This window comes from Medicago sativa, chromosome 3 (assembly GCF_051527215.1).
Source record: "Medicago sativa cultivar Bolivia chromosome 3, Bolivia_mono, whole genome shotgun sequence".
NCBI lineage: Eukaryota > Viridiplantae > Streptophyta > Magnoliopsida > Fabales > Fabaceae > Medicago > Medicago sativa.
In genome coordinates, this window is record NC_140751.1 from 65,537,254 (window position 1) to 65,554,806 (window position 17,553).

At 32.2% G+C, this 17,553-nt stretch overlaps 1 protein-coding gene across 1 annotated transcript; it reads right to left on the bottom strand.

Annotated features, from left to right (window-relative positions):
• Window positions 1-258: 258 nt before the first annotated feature.
• Window positions 259-4,514, bottom strand: LOC146939252 (isoleucine N-monooxygenase 1-like). The gene is made up of 2 exons (XM_085753002.1): window positions 3,485-4,514; window positions 259-1,167 (listed from the first exon to the last, which is right to left on the bottom strand). Exons 1-2 carry the CDS (start codon window positions 4,436-4,438, stop codon window positions 529-531), a joined length of 1,593 nt encoding a protein of 530 aa, XP_085609128.1. The 5' UTR covers window positions 4,439-4,514; the 3' UTR covers window positions 259-528.
• Between the last annotated feature and the right edge of the window lie 13,039 nt (window positions 4,515-17,553).

Below are 17,553 nucleotides of genomic sequence, written 5' to 3' on the forward strand. Positions count from 1 at the left end.
TTTTTATACTAATATGAGTTTTAGCAAGTTTGGAACGAATATTTCGAGGCCATCTCAAAGCCTTTTGTCGAGATTCCTTCTATGAATCTTCTTCTTTGTTGATTCGAGATCCTCAAACGAAGCTCTCAAGCACACATATTGTTGGAATTATTCGATTTTAAAAATATTTCAAGATTTCAAAAATTTTATGGAACTTAAAAATACTGTTTTCGTTGCTACTAATGTTTAGTGAAAAAAGTTAAAACTAGGAAGCTAAACTTTTCTTTGTTTAAAAAATTCCGAGCAAATCCTTCAATCAGAAGTGAATTTGAATTCGTCTCAAATTTCCTCTTTTACCGAATGCCTTAGTTTTTTTTTACTCAGAAATTGCAAGACGTAATGTTTGTTCGCCAATAGAAAAATACAAAGACAAAGGGTGTCGTACATAGGCGAAACAAAAAAGCAGCGGAAACAAACATTACTACAACACCTTAATAAACCTATGGATGGCCACACAAGGGGCGCATACGTGGTCTTCGCTTCTTGTCTTCACTTACATGAAAAGTTGTACAATTCTGCTGCTAATCGTGGCTCTGCTGCAACCGTTAGTGGCTCATCAAGAGATATAACACCTTTGGAATCGAAAAGATTGATTCTTGATATATTTGGATGTGCACTCCAAGTGAAGCCATGGAGTAACCTAGCTAATAGCATTATAGTCATGGTGGAACCAAGCATAACTGCAGGACAACCACGTTTTCCTGTACTAAAAGATATGAACTTCAATTCTGGCTCTGTCAATGCTATATCTGACCCATCATTCTTAAGATGACGTTCTGGTTTGAATTTGTAAGGTTCAGTCCAAACTTTTGGATTTCTCCCAATACCACTTCTTCCAAGCAGTACATGACTTCCCTTTGGTATGAAGTAATTTCCAACCATTGTATCATTCGTAGAGACATGGGGAACATTGAAATCCGTAATGGGATGAAGGCGGAAAGCTTCTCTTGCAAAAGCCTTCAAGAAGTTGAGTTTAGGAATATCTGATTCTTGTACAAGCCTATCTTTTCCAACTATATTGTCTAATTCTTCAATTGCTTTTTCAAAAAGTTCTGGCTGAATTAACATCTCAGCCAATATCCATTCAACTACATTTGATGGATTGTCTACCGTTGCCATTATCAATTCCTGCGTAGAGGTTTATAACAAGCTATCATTTAAATTTTTTTGAATCAGATCTCACTTTTTTTTTGTTATAAGATCTCATAGAAATACATATTGTAAAGGTAATATTCAAAGGAAAATGTTAACAAGTGCCCTTAAAATATGAAAATGCTAAACCGATGTATGTACACAAAATCTCATGAAAATAACCCCTCATTAAAAAAAAAAATAAAAAAATCAGGTGAAAATAAATATATACCTTCACAAAATTTAAAGGGTGAAACATAATTGAATATACCATGGGATTAATTAGTGAATCAATAACGGGACCATTTAAAGAATCAAACTCATGATTTTTTAAGGAAAAGTCGCATCACCGCTTCCCTCAACACCATGCATGTTGGTCTCTTCTATTTTTTACTGAAAGCAAAATATACTCTTAATACCACTCATATTTAACAGGCTATTATTTTTTTAATTCCATGTGGACTAAATTAAAAAACATACAACTTCACTCTCTTTAAACAAGACATTAGAAACAAAGAAAAAAAGGTTCTCATAAAAAGGTTCTCATATCGTCCCATAATTAAATTTCAGATAACATTTCCGTTTTTAATTTTTTTTTTTCAATTTAATTTTTTATGTTTTAAAATGTCAATATCGTATCCTTTTCACGGGGTTCATCTAATAAACAATGTTGTTTATGCAACATTTTCTATCATACGCCTTTCAATTCACTTTTTTTGTTAAATGAAATATTATTGTGCTCGTGTATCTCATGTCCATACTTTGTGAAAGTGAAAAAAGTGAGAGGGACTATTGTTGTTAATTTGGATTGTTTGTGTTGTTAATAGCATGTGTTTTATGCTACGTGTTTATGTTAGGGGCTTAATTTGATTTTCTTCTGATGTCTACTCATGGTGACCTTTAATTTGGGTCCACCTCTATTGCCGCTAGCTCTTGTTGATTTTGGACTGTTTTTAATTGGCTTGTGGTTTGATTTTGGGTGGTTTGATTTTGGTTTTTGAATTTTAGAGGCCGATCGATTTTGTTTTGAGATCGGGAGTTAGTGTCTAATTGTAAGTTTTTGGGTTGATTATGGTGTCTTCTCCGATAGCCTGATAGTTTAATGGGTGCTTTAGTGATTTGTTTTTGGAGTCTTGTGGACTGATTGATTTTTCTTAGAAAAAGCAAAATTAGAGAGGGAAGTTAGTGACGGAAAAAATAAAATCTCTCACAAATTCCTTGGTCGCAAAATTTAGTGACGAAATTAGAGAGGGATTTCACGTTTTCCCTCACTAAATTTCCCTCACTAATTTTTGCTTTTTTAGTAGTGCGATAGAGAGTCAGCTTCTAGACTCAAGTTTTTGGGCCTGTTATGATGTCTTATCCAGCGGACGTGAGTTAAATTGGTGGTGGAATCCGAATGAGTTTGAAATAATAGATTTTCTGGTTTTTACTTGGGCTCAATCGGTGAAGAAAAGGTGTGATGATGTTATAGGGGGAAGGCCGGTTTGATGGTTGGGAGGGGTTTTGTTGCGAGTAGCAGGCGATAGGTGTTTGAAACTTGTTTCTGAGATCATTTGCGATGTATTTTGAGGATATGCCTCAATATGTGGGGGTGTAGCTTATATTGTGGTTGTAGCGGTTAGTTTTGATTGATTTTGGTGGTAGCATTCGATCGATTGTTTTTTGTATGAATGAGATGTATGAAATTCTTTTGGGTGTTCCAACTATATACAACACCATTCGATTTGTTGTTTATGTTTTGATGGTCTTTGTTCGTTTGTACTTTCACTCAGTTATTAATAATTTTTCCCGTATAAAAAACAAAAAAAAAGAAGAAAACATGAATCATAACTTTATTTTCATAGCTACATTTTAGGGTAGCAAGCTTTTTTAGACACTATAAATCTAAACTAGTTTTATACCAACGTTCAACAAAATTTCCTATTTTTACATATCATTCCACTCTTTCAATTGCTTTTTAAAATCTAAGAAGTGAATTGAAAAAGTCGAATGCTACTATCCTAATCTCTGCTTCTGGTTAGGAATTGAATTTTTTATAGCAATGTATACGCCTATACATTAAAATAACACAGTATCACTTTATGAATGTTACTAATAATATAAAATAATACTAAAACTCTTTAGTAACACAGATTTGACCTAACAATTTTGTAAATGTTACTAAATTTAATTACTAACATTTTTCTTGAGTTTCTAAATTTAATTAGTAACATTTTTATGATTTAGTTACATCTTTAACTGTTATTAAATCTCAATTATATTGTGTTTGTAATGGTAGGAGAAATATATAAAGAAGTAAATGAAGTCTTACAATAACTTGGGCCTTGATTTCCTTCATTGTCAATAATGGATTATTATTGACATCTTTCAACGAGATCAAAACATCTAGCAAATCCTCTTCAACATTCTTCGATCCATCATCCCATTGTTCGATTCTCTCTTCAATGAGGGAATCATGATACTTGTTCATTATCCTCATTGCACTTATTACCTTGCCCTTGTGGCCATCTAAGTCAAGTAGCCTCAACCATGGTAGATAATCAGATGCAGAGAAAGCAACATGGTTAAGCAATGTGAAAACAGCATCAACATGTTCAATTTCCTCAAGACCTGGCCCTCCATCCTCCATACCTTTTCCGAAGTACCTTGTATTAAAAAACAGTTTCCTAAACACATTACCACAATAATGTTGTGTTGCAATCCTAACATTCACAAGGCCGCCATCTTTGCATTTGTTATACACATAAAACATTATATTATCGGCTTCTTCGTTCCTTTTGTGTTGAAGCCACTGATGCCTGCGTGGAGAGAGCAAATTTTTAGTAATGATTTTCTTCATCTTTTTCCATTGTTCGCCAAAAGGTGCAAAAGCTGAGGTCAAGTATCCACTGGAGATGATATCACTGGCCATGCTTACTGGTCTTGATGCAAAATCAACATCAAGTTTTCTCAAGAATTCATGGGCAATTGTGGGACAAGTAACAGGGATAACATGGACATTTCCTAGGCGGATACATGCTATTTCTGTGTTTTTTTCTTCCATTATTTTGTGTATCCACCTAGTCGTAGGCTCGTTTGCAAGCATTTCAGGAAGATTGCCAACTATAGGCCATGGTTTTGGACCTGGGGGAAGTTTACGTTTTTTAGGGTTCTCATTTAAGTGGTATCTTATGGTTTTGATTACCATGAAGGTAAAAAACATAACAAGGAAAGGAGGCCAAAAGGACTGTCGGAGTAACATAAGGAAACTATGAGTGTAATTCATAGTTTAGAAAATCACTTTCAAACAAAAACAATAAGCAAAATCTCAAATGAATAATATATTTAAGTGGTTGAGCTTGCTCACTTATGGGAAGTTGGAGTCCTATTTATAATAGAATAAATTTCTTATTTAGTCTGAGTCTCTCTCCCAAGTATCACTTTCAACCTCAATTTTTAGAATATATGAAAATAGTAAGAAGTTTATAGTATTTTATATGCATTTCCCAATAGGCAATTTCAGTGGTATCTAAAGACTAATGTGACATTTAACAATTTATCTAAAGACTAATATTTTATATGCATACTTGTAGAAATATATATATATATTTAACACTGCTAGATTTTTAGCAACTAGCAGCTATTCATCAATGAAGGTCTATTTATTATGTTGGCCGAAGGACGAAATGAGGATGAAATAATCGTTTTTTTAGCAGCACAACTCTTCCAAATGATTTCTTTAAAAAAAAAATATAAAAAAATAAACTCCTCCACATGATTTGGAAAAAGTGGAAGATGAACAAAAACATGAAGAATGTGGGACGGTGGGAGGGGGACCTGAAAGATGTTAATAACTAGGACTAGGATATCCACTATAAATAAAACAACTAACTATCAGCTATATATCACTAGAGGAAAGACGAACACTCACGTGGCCGTCTTTCTTCTCTTTTTATTGCATTAACGTTTGAAAATTATGAACTGTGTTTTTTTTTTTTTATAAAATTTTGATTAAAACTAAAAATATAAATGTTTGTTTCTTTCAAGTTATAACAAACCAAACTAACCATGATTATTTAATTCAATGATACCAACAATATAACAAAAAAATATAATCTAAACTCTTTTTTTAAGAGTAAATTACACTCTCCTCCCCTCGAAGATGCTTAAATTACACTTCCCTTCTCTCTTATGTTAAAATACACACTTCCCTCCCCTCTTATTCAAAACATATTAGAAAATATTTCACTCCCCTCCCTTCAGAGAAGCTTGAATTACACTCTCCTCCCCTCTTATGTTAAAATCTACACTTTACTCCCTCCATAATTTTATTTATTTATAATAATCTAGCAAAAAAATGAATCTAACACACTTCGAAGAAAAATAGTATTACCGGACCATTTTAAAATAATCAAAATTCGAATACATATTTTTCGCTATTTTTTATTCACAATTTCATTACCATGTAGTCTTAAATCCTATAATAAAATATAGAACAACCCAAAATAAAATTAAAATATGTGAAAATTACTAAAGTCGATTAGTGAACTTTATACTTCAAATCATAAAATTAATAACAAAATATTTAAATTTAATTATCATTGACATTTAAATTACAAAGAAACGAATTTTATTTTTTTTGAAATGGTGATTCAAAATTAGTATATATTAGAATGGGATATTTTTCTGATTTTAAGTTATATATATATGGAGGTTTTGCATTTCATAATCTGAAAGGCTATTCGGATTATAGAATCTGGATAAAGGGTAATTTTAGAAATAAAATAGGGCGCACGAGAAATTCTTAGGGTGGGAAAAGTAAATATTATTTTTTATATTGCAAAACTTTATCAAAATGTCCCAAACACTAACAGACTTAGGGATGGGAATAGGCTAGGCCGGCCTACAGGGGCCTACGGCCTAGCCTATGACAGGCCAGACCAGGCCAGACTTTTTTCTTAAATAGAGAAGGCCTAGGCTTTTTTTTTAAGCCTATTTCGCTTAAAAGGCCAGGCCACAGGCCTCTGAAAAAGCCTCTTAAGCCTATTAGGTCGGCCTATTTAAGTAATATGAATAATATTATTTATTATTATATTATATTTTGTACTTTGAATTAAAATATAAATTTGTAAACTTTTTCAATAATTTAATCTTTATTAGTATACATTAATTTTTTGCATATATAAATGTATTATTATAAAGTAGAACAGAAATATGATACAATATATAGTCGAATTCCTTAAAACCTCGTGTTGATTATCAAAAGAGAGTTTAATTTAATTGAACTATTAGTTCGCTAGTCCATTTAAACTTAGATCACATTGCGTATTTAAAGATGTTCATAAGATATAGGCTTTTAAACAGGCTAGCAGTTCGTATCAGGCTTTCAGAAGGTCAGGCTCAGGCCTAAAAAGTATGCTTATGACAGGCCGCAGACCAGGCCTAGGCTTTAAGAAAATATGGCAGGCCAGGCTTAGGCCTTGCAATGCCTAGCTCGGCCTAGCCTATTCACATCCCTAATTACAGACTTAAGTCCAACAATTCTTAAAAAAAAAAAAAATTGAGTTTCTTTTCTCACCCTACTCAATTCTCAAACACTCTCCAAATTGACTATTTTACCCCGTTTGGATTTTATAATTCAAAACGTATTTGGTGTATTTCGGATTTTATAATCCAAATTGTGGTTAGCTAGTTTTCTCAAAACAATGACATAAATTTTAAAATGACATTTTAAAGAGACTTAATACAATTTGTCAAGAATTGAACATATTTTATTATTTGATTAAGAATTCATAGGAATTGACTATTTTCTTATTGTTGTTGATACGCTAATTACTTTGAGAAATAGATTCGAGGAATTGAAGACATTTGTCGAACCAACTTCATTCTGGTACCAACTTCCCTTCGACAGAATCCTGTTTGTCGAACCACTTCTCTTCAAATCCTTCTTGTTTGTTGAACCAATCACGATAAAGACAACAAATCTCTTTAAGTTCAGGAATTCGATCACATTATTGAGTCGAAACTCATCAACTCCTTTCAAACTTTAAATCAAACTCAATTGACTGCATTTATTATAGTCTGTCGAAAATACAGGCTAACACACACACACACACACACACACAGATATATATATATATATATATATATATATATATATATATATATATATATATATATATATATATATATATATATATATATATATATATATTATGTAGACAACCCTTTTCTCAAACCTTGTCTAAGACCCATAAAATATTAGGAACGTCGCCGACTCTAATTTAATGTACAAATTAAGTACACATAGCTTTACAGAGTATCATATATATGTTTTGAGTGATGCAAAAATCATCCTTTCGAACAATTGACATTAGAAAACGATTGCTTCATTTATTGCCAGGTACATTTTATATCAGACGATGATGGCTCCAAGAACTAAATGTATTATGTGGTCGTCAACAAAAAACCATGATCACCAGATGATGTGAGCTTTTGGGTACTAGACGCATGTCGTGCACGTAGATCAATCAACATATCGTAAGCAACAAATAGATATTGCTAATTTGTGGTACCAAATGCATGTTGTGCATTATGTAGATAAGCATATCATAACCACAAATGGTCACAATTCAAACATTGTGTGAACTAGGGGTATATGTACCAAGATTCCGATTGGTTATGAGACAAAAATAAATGAGCATTGCTATTCATCTAGAGAATTTTAATCAAGAATTTCATTAACATGTAGTTTTAAACCCTATTATAAAATATAAAACAACCCAAAATAAAATTAAAATATGTGAAAAATTACTAAAGTCGATTAGGTATGATTATTTCAAAGTGAATTTTATACTTCAAATCATAAAATTAATAACAAAATATTTAAATTTAATTATCATTGACATAGAAACGAATTTTATTTTTTTTGAAATGGTGATTCAAAATTAGTATATATTAGAAAATATGTATTCATGTTAAAATAGACTAGCGAAAAGACGGGCACTCACGTGCCATCTTTCCGCTCTTTTTATTGCGCTAACGTTTGAAAATTATGAATGTTGTTTTTTTATGATTGAGTGAAAATCATTGAGTGTCTTGTTCTTCGGTGAGATTGGGAAAAGTGTAGAAATTAGAGTTTGTTCTTTGTGAGCTTGTTGAAGCTAATTTCTTGTAACCCTTCTGTAACTCTTTGTAAGAACTCATTGATAGTGGATTGGAGAGATCAATCTCTCCTCTAGAGTAGGTCAAGTTGGACCGAATTGGGTTAACATTTCTTGGTGTGTTTGTTGCTCTTCTCTCTTTATCTTTTGCTTGTGGTTTTGTGCTTTTCACTTCATTGTTAGATTAGATCTAGGTTTGTTATTATTGGTCTTGCTTGTGGTTGCTTAGATATTGGTTACTACTTTCCTTTGCTCCACACATCATAATTTTATTGGTGCAATTTTTAGTCCGAATTCACAGCAATGGGAAAGGATATAGGAGGTTTCACTTGATGCCCAACGGTGGCTGAATCATAGGACCGTCTATTTGTGCAGTATAAGTTTGCGTGTAGTGTTTGGTATGACATTCTAAAGCGGCTTAGAGTAACTACCATCCTTTTTTGATGAGGTATTCTTGCAACTAAAAGCTTTTTTGGAGTTATTCTGGAGCAAAAAGAGGTCGAAAGGATTATTATTGGTATGACATTCAATTATTTTGTTCAACTTTAATTCTAAGAAACGTTCGGCTGAGGAGGTGGTTGATAGTATAATACGCATCTCATGGAAAATATTCTTGACTAAATGTCCTATGAATCCTTGTATGTATTATGAATGGTTTCATAACCTAATAGATGTATTTTAAGGTAGCTTTGATGTGATAGTTGTGGCACCAAAAGTGTCATCTTAGTGTATTTTTTGTTGGGCAAAGTTTCATTATACTTTATCGTATCCTTGAGAGATGTTGTAGAGTCGTTGTGACTATGGAATAAAAACTCTAATCAGGGCCAGCGCTAGGCATAGGCCAGGGGTGCGACGACCAAGGGCACAAAAAATTGTATGGAACGGGGTGTACACATAGCAAGGCTTCATGTCATTCTCATAGTATATGTTCTATATATATATATATATATATATTAAAACGTATAAAAAGGCCCCAATCACTAAGAAATACAAGTCCATCAGTCCTTCACTTTTTGTTACTATTACCTTTTCCACCTTATGGTATTCTTGCGCACCATATTTTTTCCCAAAATACCTTTTGCTTGGATTCAATAATCCGAACAATATCTCAGATTATATAATCCGAAAAAAATTAAACTTGTTGGAAGACAAAGCATGTAACACCCTAAAATCCACATATTATTTTCTAATAAAAGTACAATAATTAATTAAGCATGCAAGGATGTCACACATCTTTATCAATTTAAAAGTACTTCATTTAAATTAAAAACGTCGCAGTAGAATAATTTTCATGACATCAAAGTAATTGTCATGTCATTGTATCAACATCAAAACTGAATTCGAAGACGAATTCCAAAAACAAAGTCTAAAACAAAAATGAGACCTCTATCCCTAGTGTTACTAATTAGAGAATTGACACGATAAATACTTCAAAAACCGATAAACAAAAACGAGAAGGCTCCAACGTCATCCTCCGAGACTCACTGTTACTAAGTTTCTTCTTCTTACGAATATGTACCAAGCGAGGGTACAGTAAAATAAAGGGTGATAATATATCCGACATAAGAGATGCATAATCACATATATAGGCATATAGACATATAAAAGAACACATCAATTACATATAGGTATGCATACATCACAGTTAGATAATATTCACATTTAAATATATATATATATTCATTTAATAAAATCAATAGCAAAATACAGACCATTCACACATAACCATATATGAGCATATAATTGAATATTATATCTTTAAATAGTTACACATCTTTTAATTACACATCTTCAAATAGACTTGCACATATGTATTCAATGTCCCTAACTTGACTCTATATGCATGTGGTACCGGTTTATGATATTAGAGTTATGTAACTGATTTATCCCCCATCTTTAAATCACATCTTTCAATCGAAACTGACCATGAATACATGAACACCAAGTAATGACTCAACAATGCATATTATTATATGACTCGAAAATTACACATCTTTTGGTAACACATCTTTATATAGAACATCTTTGTATAACACATCATTATATCAACACAACTTCAAATAACACAACTTTATATGCAGGGGTGGATCTGGGATGAAATAAATAGTGTGGCGAATTATTTTAGCGAAGTTAACTATGCTAAAAATAAAAAATATTGTTCATATTTTAGTGAAATTTAACTTTTTTTTAATTATAACTTAAATAATATTATAAAAACGATAAAATATTTTAAATGAATGGTCAATTTGAAGTAAAAAATCTCACTCAAAAGGGTATCTCTTTATATATATATATATATATATATATATATATATATATATATATATATATATATATATATATATATATATATTGATTACGTATGAGTAAGTTACAAATAAAACACTATAGTCTAGTGGTTGATGAGTTATTCTTAAAGGTTATGCCGTGTCGATTCCGTCGTGTGTTTTTTTTTTTTTTTTACATTTATGTTATATTAATTAATTCTTTAAAAGAAATATGACAAAAACAATAGGCAAGACTTGAACCCAAGACAAAAAATGAGTTAGAAAAACAGAACTTTACCACTACACCAATGCATCATAAGTGATTATATTTCCAAATTGAAGATATATGATATTAAATTTGGGCTGAAATATATATAAAAAAATAAAAAATTGGACTGAGCTAGTGTGGCAATAGCCACAACAAGCCTTGAAGGGATCCGCCCCTATTTATATGACACATCATTAAATAATACATTTAGTTACATATCTTAAAATAATATATTATTTCTAGATCATCATATGTTTCACAAATTAAACTTATTTAGCCATCCCACTCTTGTCCATCATTTAACTACATCTTTAACTCAATTCGTCGCCTAATGTCTATAATTAAAAATTGCCAAGTTTCCTCATTTACCCTCACTTATTATCAATGAAAATTATTTCATTAAGTCCATCTTCCTATAAATTGAATACACTACTGCATGTTTTTTCTAAACTTATTCGATCTGGTGTACCGAATCATGTTACTAACTTAAATCATTAAAACCTTTCTAACCATCATGATTCTTATTCCAATTTAACTTATTAACATTAATTCATCTTAATTACTCATCCCCTCTCACTAATTCGCAAAAAAAGAAGTGAAACGGCTTCAAAGGAATACCCTGGAATACCCGAAACACCCCCTACACCCAGAACTGACAGAATATATTATGTTGTCGTTCTCATGCTCACTTAGCGAGCAGGCAACTAGCCTAGGGAGACTCCCAGGGCAAAAAGAACCAGAAATTTGCTGTTTTGCGTGCTTAGCGAGCGTACCAGTACCAAAAACCCATAAAATGGTATTTTGACCTTGGGGTTGACTCTAAATCATCTAAAAGACTCGTCTTTTTTATCTCTTTTGAACCCAAAGTGGTAGAAAACATTACTTAGGTTGTTTATGCACTAATTATATGCTTATTTCATCTTAAACCATTATTTAACCATCAAAATTTTATGATTTTTCACACTTTGACACATAAGAAATCAAAATAGAACATAACCATGAATCAATGCCAAATTTAGCACATGAATGGTCAACCAAGATAGCTATCTAGCTGCTCTGGCTCCAAATCCACCTGTTCCGCCGCCTGCTCATCATCACCCTCCACCTTCTCATCCTTCTCCATCTAGGGCTCGTATTGTGGCTCAGGATCGTTCATCTGAGATGTTCCCTCGCCAGCATGGCGTGTCCTACCCCTGCCCCTGCCACGACGCCTGCCCACCGTAACGCCCTCCTTTTTATTTAATTATTTTTATTAAGTTAGAGTCTATTTATGTGATTTATTTATTTATATGAGTTGTTAGTATTTTATTATGTGGCATTATTCTATTATTTATTAGAATATGAGAATTATTAGAGTAAGTAGATTTGGAGATAATTTTGAGATTAGATGTCTTTTTATGATTTAGTCTATTTATTTTGATGAGTTGGTAGTTATTAGAATAATATATATTTGTTATTTGTTAGAGATATATTTGTTATTTGGTGTAGAAATATATTTGTTATTTGTTAGAGATATATTTGTTATTTGGTGTAGAAATATATTTGTTATTTGTGAGAGATATATTTAATTTAGAAATAAATAAGATTATGAGGATTATTAGTGTGAGTGGAATTGGGGGTTAGAATAGAAAGAAGAATAAGTTGTTGGGCCTAAATAGATTTGGGAAGAATATTTTAGTATTATAAATAGAGAAGCTTAGGTTGGAAAGAGTTTACCTTAAACCGCTTTTTGGAAAATAGGAGAACAAGAAAGAAGAGAAGAGAAGAGAAAAGTCAAGAGAAGAGGAGAAGACCTTAGGAAAAGAACGCTGCTGCTGATTCAGGAATTAATCTAAGGTGAGGGTGAGACTATCTTGCATTAATATTAAGTTGTTAAATCATTAGATTACATCTAACAAGTTGGGGAGAGTTTGTGAGAATTTGAGAATTAGGGTTTTGAGAGAGTTTTGATGATTAGATGATGAAAACTTGTTGAATTGATGTAGAAATTGTGTACAAACCTTAGATAATCCATAGGATGATTATTGGAAGTAGTTTTGAGGTTAGAACCATGAGATTAGGTGAAACTTGGAGAAAATCTGCATTCTGCTCGAATTTTGATATTAAAACCTGTATTGATCAGTGCGGAATTGGTCTTAGGTGTAAACACGAAAGTTGTAGGTATGGATGTTAGCTTTCTAATGTCGTTGGTCTCACATCAATAGGATTTATAGAACTTGAGTTATGGTCAAATTACTGCACGTAGGTCACAGTGAATTTTTATGGACTTTCAGCACAACTTTTCCGAATTTAAAATAAAAACTGGTATTGATCGGTACAGAATTGGTCTTAGGCGTAAACATGAAAGTTTTAGATAATTTTGTTAACTTTCTAGTGGCTTTGGTTTGACGTGAAAATGATGTTTGGTCTTTGAGTTATGATGAAAATACTACAGGGAGGTCTTAACAAAATTGTACGGTGACAACATTCTCTGTTTCATGTTTTTGCGTTTTGTTCATATGATTCTGTTTTGAATTGATCTTTGTTGTAAACATGAAAGTTGTTGATATTTGTGATACCTTTCCAGTAGCTTTGGTTTGACATGAAAATATGTTGTGGATAATTTATTATGTTTTTACAAAGATACATAGTGAATTATTGTTGATGTTTAAATATGATGTTATAATATGTTGTTTATGATTGATGAATATGATGTTTTAAGATGTTGTTTAGTATCATTTGATATTGTTATATTATGATATGACATGAATTATTTATGTGATCCATATGTTGTCAAGATGCTAAGATGTTAAGATGTTAAGACGTTAAGATGATATGAAGTTGTTAAGTCGTCGAGTCGTTATGAAGTCGTCAAGTTGTTAAGATGTCATAGATGTTCATGAAGTTTCTAAGACGTAAGATGTTGAGTCCATGCATACTCATCTATAGATGAGGGCTCATGCCCTGGAGCTTTTGCTCAACCACGACGATGGAGCTTTTGCTCAACCACGACGATGAGGGCTTATGCCCTAGGAGTATATTTATGCTCACAAGCGACGAGGGCTTATGCCCTAGATTGGTACCATATGCATTTGCATTTTCATGATGATTCAAGATGATAAGAGTTGCATAGTCGAGTTGAGTCGCATTGTCAAGTCAAGAGTCGAGTCGATCATGAAGTTGTTTATGACTATGATTATGAAGTCGATTATGAGTTTGATTAAGAAGCTGTTATGATGATTATAAGATGCTAAATGATTATTGTTGTTGATGTTCATGATTGTTTTGATGATGATGTTTGTTTATGAGTTGATGATTATGATTTGATGATTATGGTTATGATTAGTACTTGATGTTATATGATGATGTTTATGTCTATGATTAAGATGCTATGATTAAAAGGAATATATGATAATGCTTATGACCAATAGTTGTAGATATGTGATGATATTTATATGATGATATGATACGAAGTATATGACTAATATAGGAAGAATAGTGACACTAGTTAAGAAAGTTTTAAGTTGTTAGATATGATTAATGAATTATAAGATGTTTAAGTTGTTGAATGTACTTTATATGATTTATATGCTTAATATTATTGTTTGAGAAATCTCACCCCTCTGCTTGGAAATGTTGCTCTTCGTATGGGTAACTTGCAGGTAACCAGGATTAGTTGTGGTCGTGAGTAGACTCCTCACAAGTGTGTCTTAGGTGCTCTGATACGTAACGGGATGAGATTATGTCTTCTATTTCTATTCCTTACGTATTACTTTATGAATCTTCCAAGAATTGATGTTGAACTAAGTTTTATGAAATTTTATATTGAGGCCCTTGTGCTAAAGATTATTTAAGTTGTCAAACTATTCCGCTGCGAAGTTTTAAAGATTATGTTGTTATATTTTTGAAGGATAAATTATTATTCCATTTACGGTTTTTTAGAAATGTGACATTCCGTTTTATGATGAAAAACTCTGATTTTATTTAAGATATTTTTACGTTGGGAAAACGGGGTGTTACACCCACTCTCCCCTCTGCTTCATTCCTCTCTATCAGCTCTCGCTTAACAAAAGCTTGCATCGATTTTCTTTGATTTCTGATGTGATCCTTACTTGTAACATGCAAATTTAAATATACACACAATTAACAAAAATCCACGAAACTTCCTAAAAATTAGGGCAGAAACTGCCTATAAAATCCGAACAACTTCAGTGGTTCAAAAGAAGGAAAAAAAAACGAACCCAAACAGTTACATGCTGAAGGAATGAGACCTAACCTTGAGTTTGATGAAGCTTGAAATGTGGTGATTTTGAGAGAAAAAACCGCAAAGATTCACCCAATGTGTAGTTTTTGTGGGGTGTGTGTGTGTGTGTGTGTGTAGAGAGATAGAAGTTTTAGGGTAAATGTAGAAATGGGATAGTTTTCTGATTTTAAGTTATATATATGGAGGTTTTACATTTCATAAATCAAAAGGCTATTCGGATTATAGAATCCGAATAAAGGGTAATTTTAGAAATAAAATAGGGCGCACGAGAAATTCATAGGGTGGAAAAAGTAATAATTATTTTTTTTGTTGCAAAACTTTATCAAACCAACAATTCGTAAAAAAAAAAAAATTGAGTTTCTTTTCTCACCCTACTCAATTCTCAAACACTCTCCAAATTGACTATTTTACCCCGTTTGGATTTTATAATTCAAAACGTATTTGGTGTATTTCGGATTTTATAATCCAAATTGTGGTTAGCTAGTTTTCTCAAAACAGTGACATAGATTTTAAAATGACATTTTAAAGAGACTTAATACAATTTGTCAAGAATTGAACATATTTTATTATTTTTTTAAGAATTCATACGAATTGACTATTTTCTTATTGTTGTTGATACGCCAATTACTTTGAGAAATAGATTCGAGGAATTGAAGACATTTGATATGCCTACATATCAATTTACTTAAATTTGTTAGGTTTGGTATGGGCGTTTGGCCCCCTAACTTTTTTTGTTTTTTTATTCTTTTTTATTAATGATATATAGGATGAAATGCATTTCACATAACCAACACACGTTGGCTCAGTTGGTAAGGAACGGGTCACTTCCCCTCAGAAGGTTGTGTGTTCGATTCCCGCTGCCGATGTGAGGACGGTGTTGGTGGGTGATCTGTAAGTACCTCTGTAAGTGCCCTTTGGGCCCGGAGGCCTGCCCTGACCCTGGTGGTGACCGGAGCCGAATCCACCTAAACTTTTTGTAACCAAAAAAAATGCATTTCACATACGATGTTTTTGGAGTGTCAACATAGTTGGAATTTATAATGACTTGGCGTGTAAACATATTTGGGATGCTAACTGTCATAATTAATGTGTGTCACATTTATCGATATAAAAAAAGGTTATGATATTGTTTACCCTGGTTTTTGGTAAACAACCGTTGGTTTAAAAATAGTTACTTGCAAGATCAACCAGTAAATCTTAGGACATATTGTGTTTGTTATTTTTAAGAAAATGATGAATGTTCTTGATGTTGTTATTGCAGAATATGAATATAACCGTCGAATCCAACAAAGGTTGAATCTGTCAAGATTATCTTCAAAGCGTTAACCTAAATTGCTTGCTAAAAAAAACAAGTAAATTGCAAGGAATTTAAGGGAATAAACATAAATTGCTTAAATTGAATGTAAATTGGTACAGAGTTTCATACATTATGACTTGTTACTCGTTTCTCTCTGAATGCGGATAATTTGTGTGTAAGTTTTTTGTATGATTTATACTAAGTAACTACCTACACAGAAAACCTTTGAATGTAATGCTAATAACTACTACGTACAGACGTATATAAATCTTAAATAAGATCCTTCGATGGTAACCACTGCATGACCTCTTCATTCTGGTACCAACTTCCCTTCGACAGAATCCTGCTTGTCGAACCACTTCTCTTCAAATCCTGCTTGTTTGTTGAACCGATCATGATAAAGACAACAAATCTCTTTAAGTTTAGGAATTTGATCACATTATTGAGTCAAAACTCATCAACTCCTTTCAAACTTTAAATCAAACTCAGTTGACTGCATTTATTATAGTCTGTCGAAAATACAGGCTAACATATATATATATATATATATATACACACACACACACACACAACCCTTTTCTCAAACCTTGTCTAAGACCCATAAAATATTAGGAACGTCGCCGACTCTAATTTAATGTACAAATTAAGTACACATAGCTTTACAGAGTATCATATATATGTTTTGAGTGATGCAAAAATCATCCTTTCGAACAATTGACATTAGAAAACGATTGCTTCATTTATTGCCAGGTACATTTTATATCAGACGATGATGGCTCCAAGAACTAAATGTATTATGTGGTCGTCAACAAAAAACCATGATCACCAGATGATGTGAGCTTTTGGGTACTAGACGCATGTCGTGCACGTAGATCAATCAACATATCGTAAGCAACAAATAGATATTGCTAATTTGTGGTACCAAATGCATGTTGTGCATTATGTAGATAAACATATCATAACCACAAATGGTCACAATTCAAACATTGTGTGAACTAGGGGTATATGTACCAAGATTCCGATTGGTTATGAGACAAAAATAAATGAGCATTGCTATTTATCTAGAGAATTTTAATCAAGAATTTACTAAGAAAATGTCTCAACCAATTAAATTTATTATTTGACGGAAATCAAAGGAGATAATGGTGTATAATTAAGGAAAT

Bases quoted from the DNA above. Each gene is read 5' to 3' on its own strand.
- LOC146939252 (XM_085753002.1), bottom strand. From the start codon at position 4,438: ATGAATTACACTCATAGTTTCCTTATGTTACTCCGACAGTCCTTTTGG. The intron at 1,168-3,484 runs GTAAGACTTCAT...ACCTCTACGCAG, and splicing joins AAATCAAGGCCCAAGTTATT to GAATTGATAATGGCAACGGT.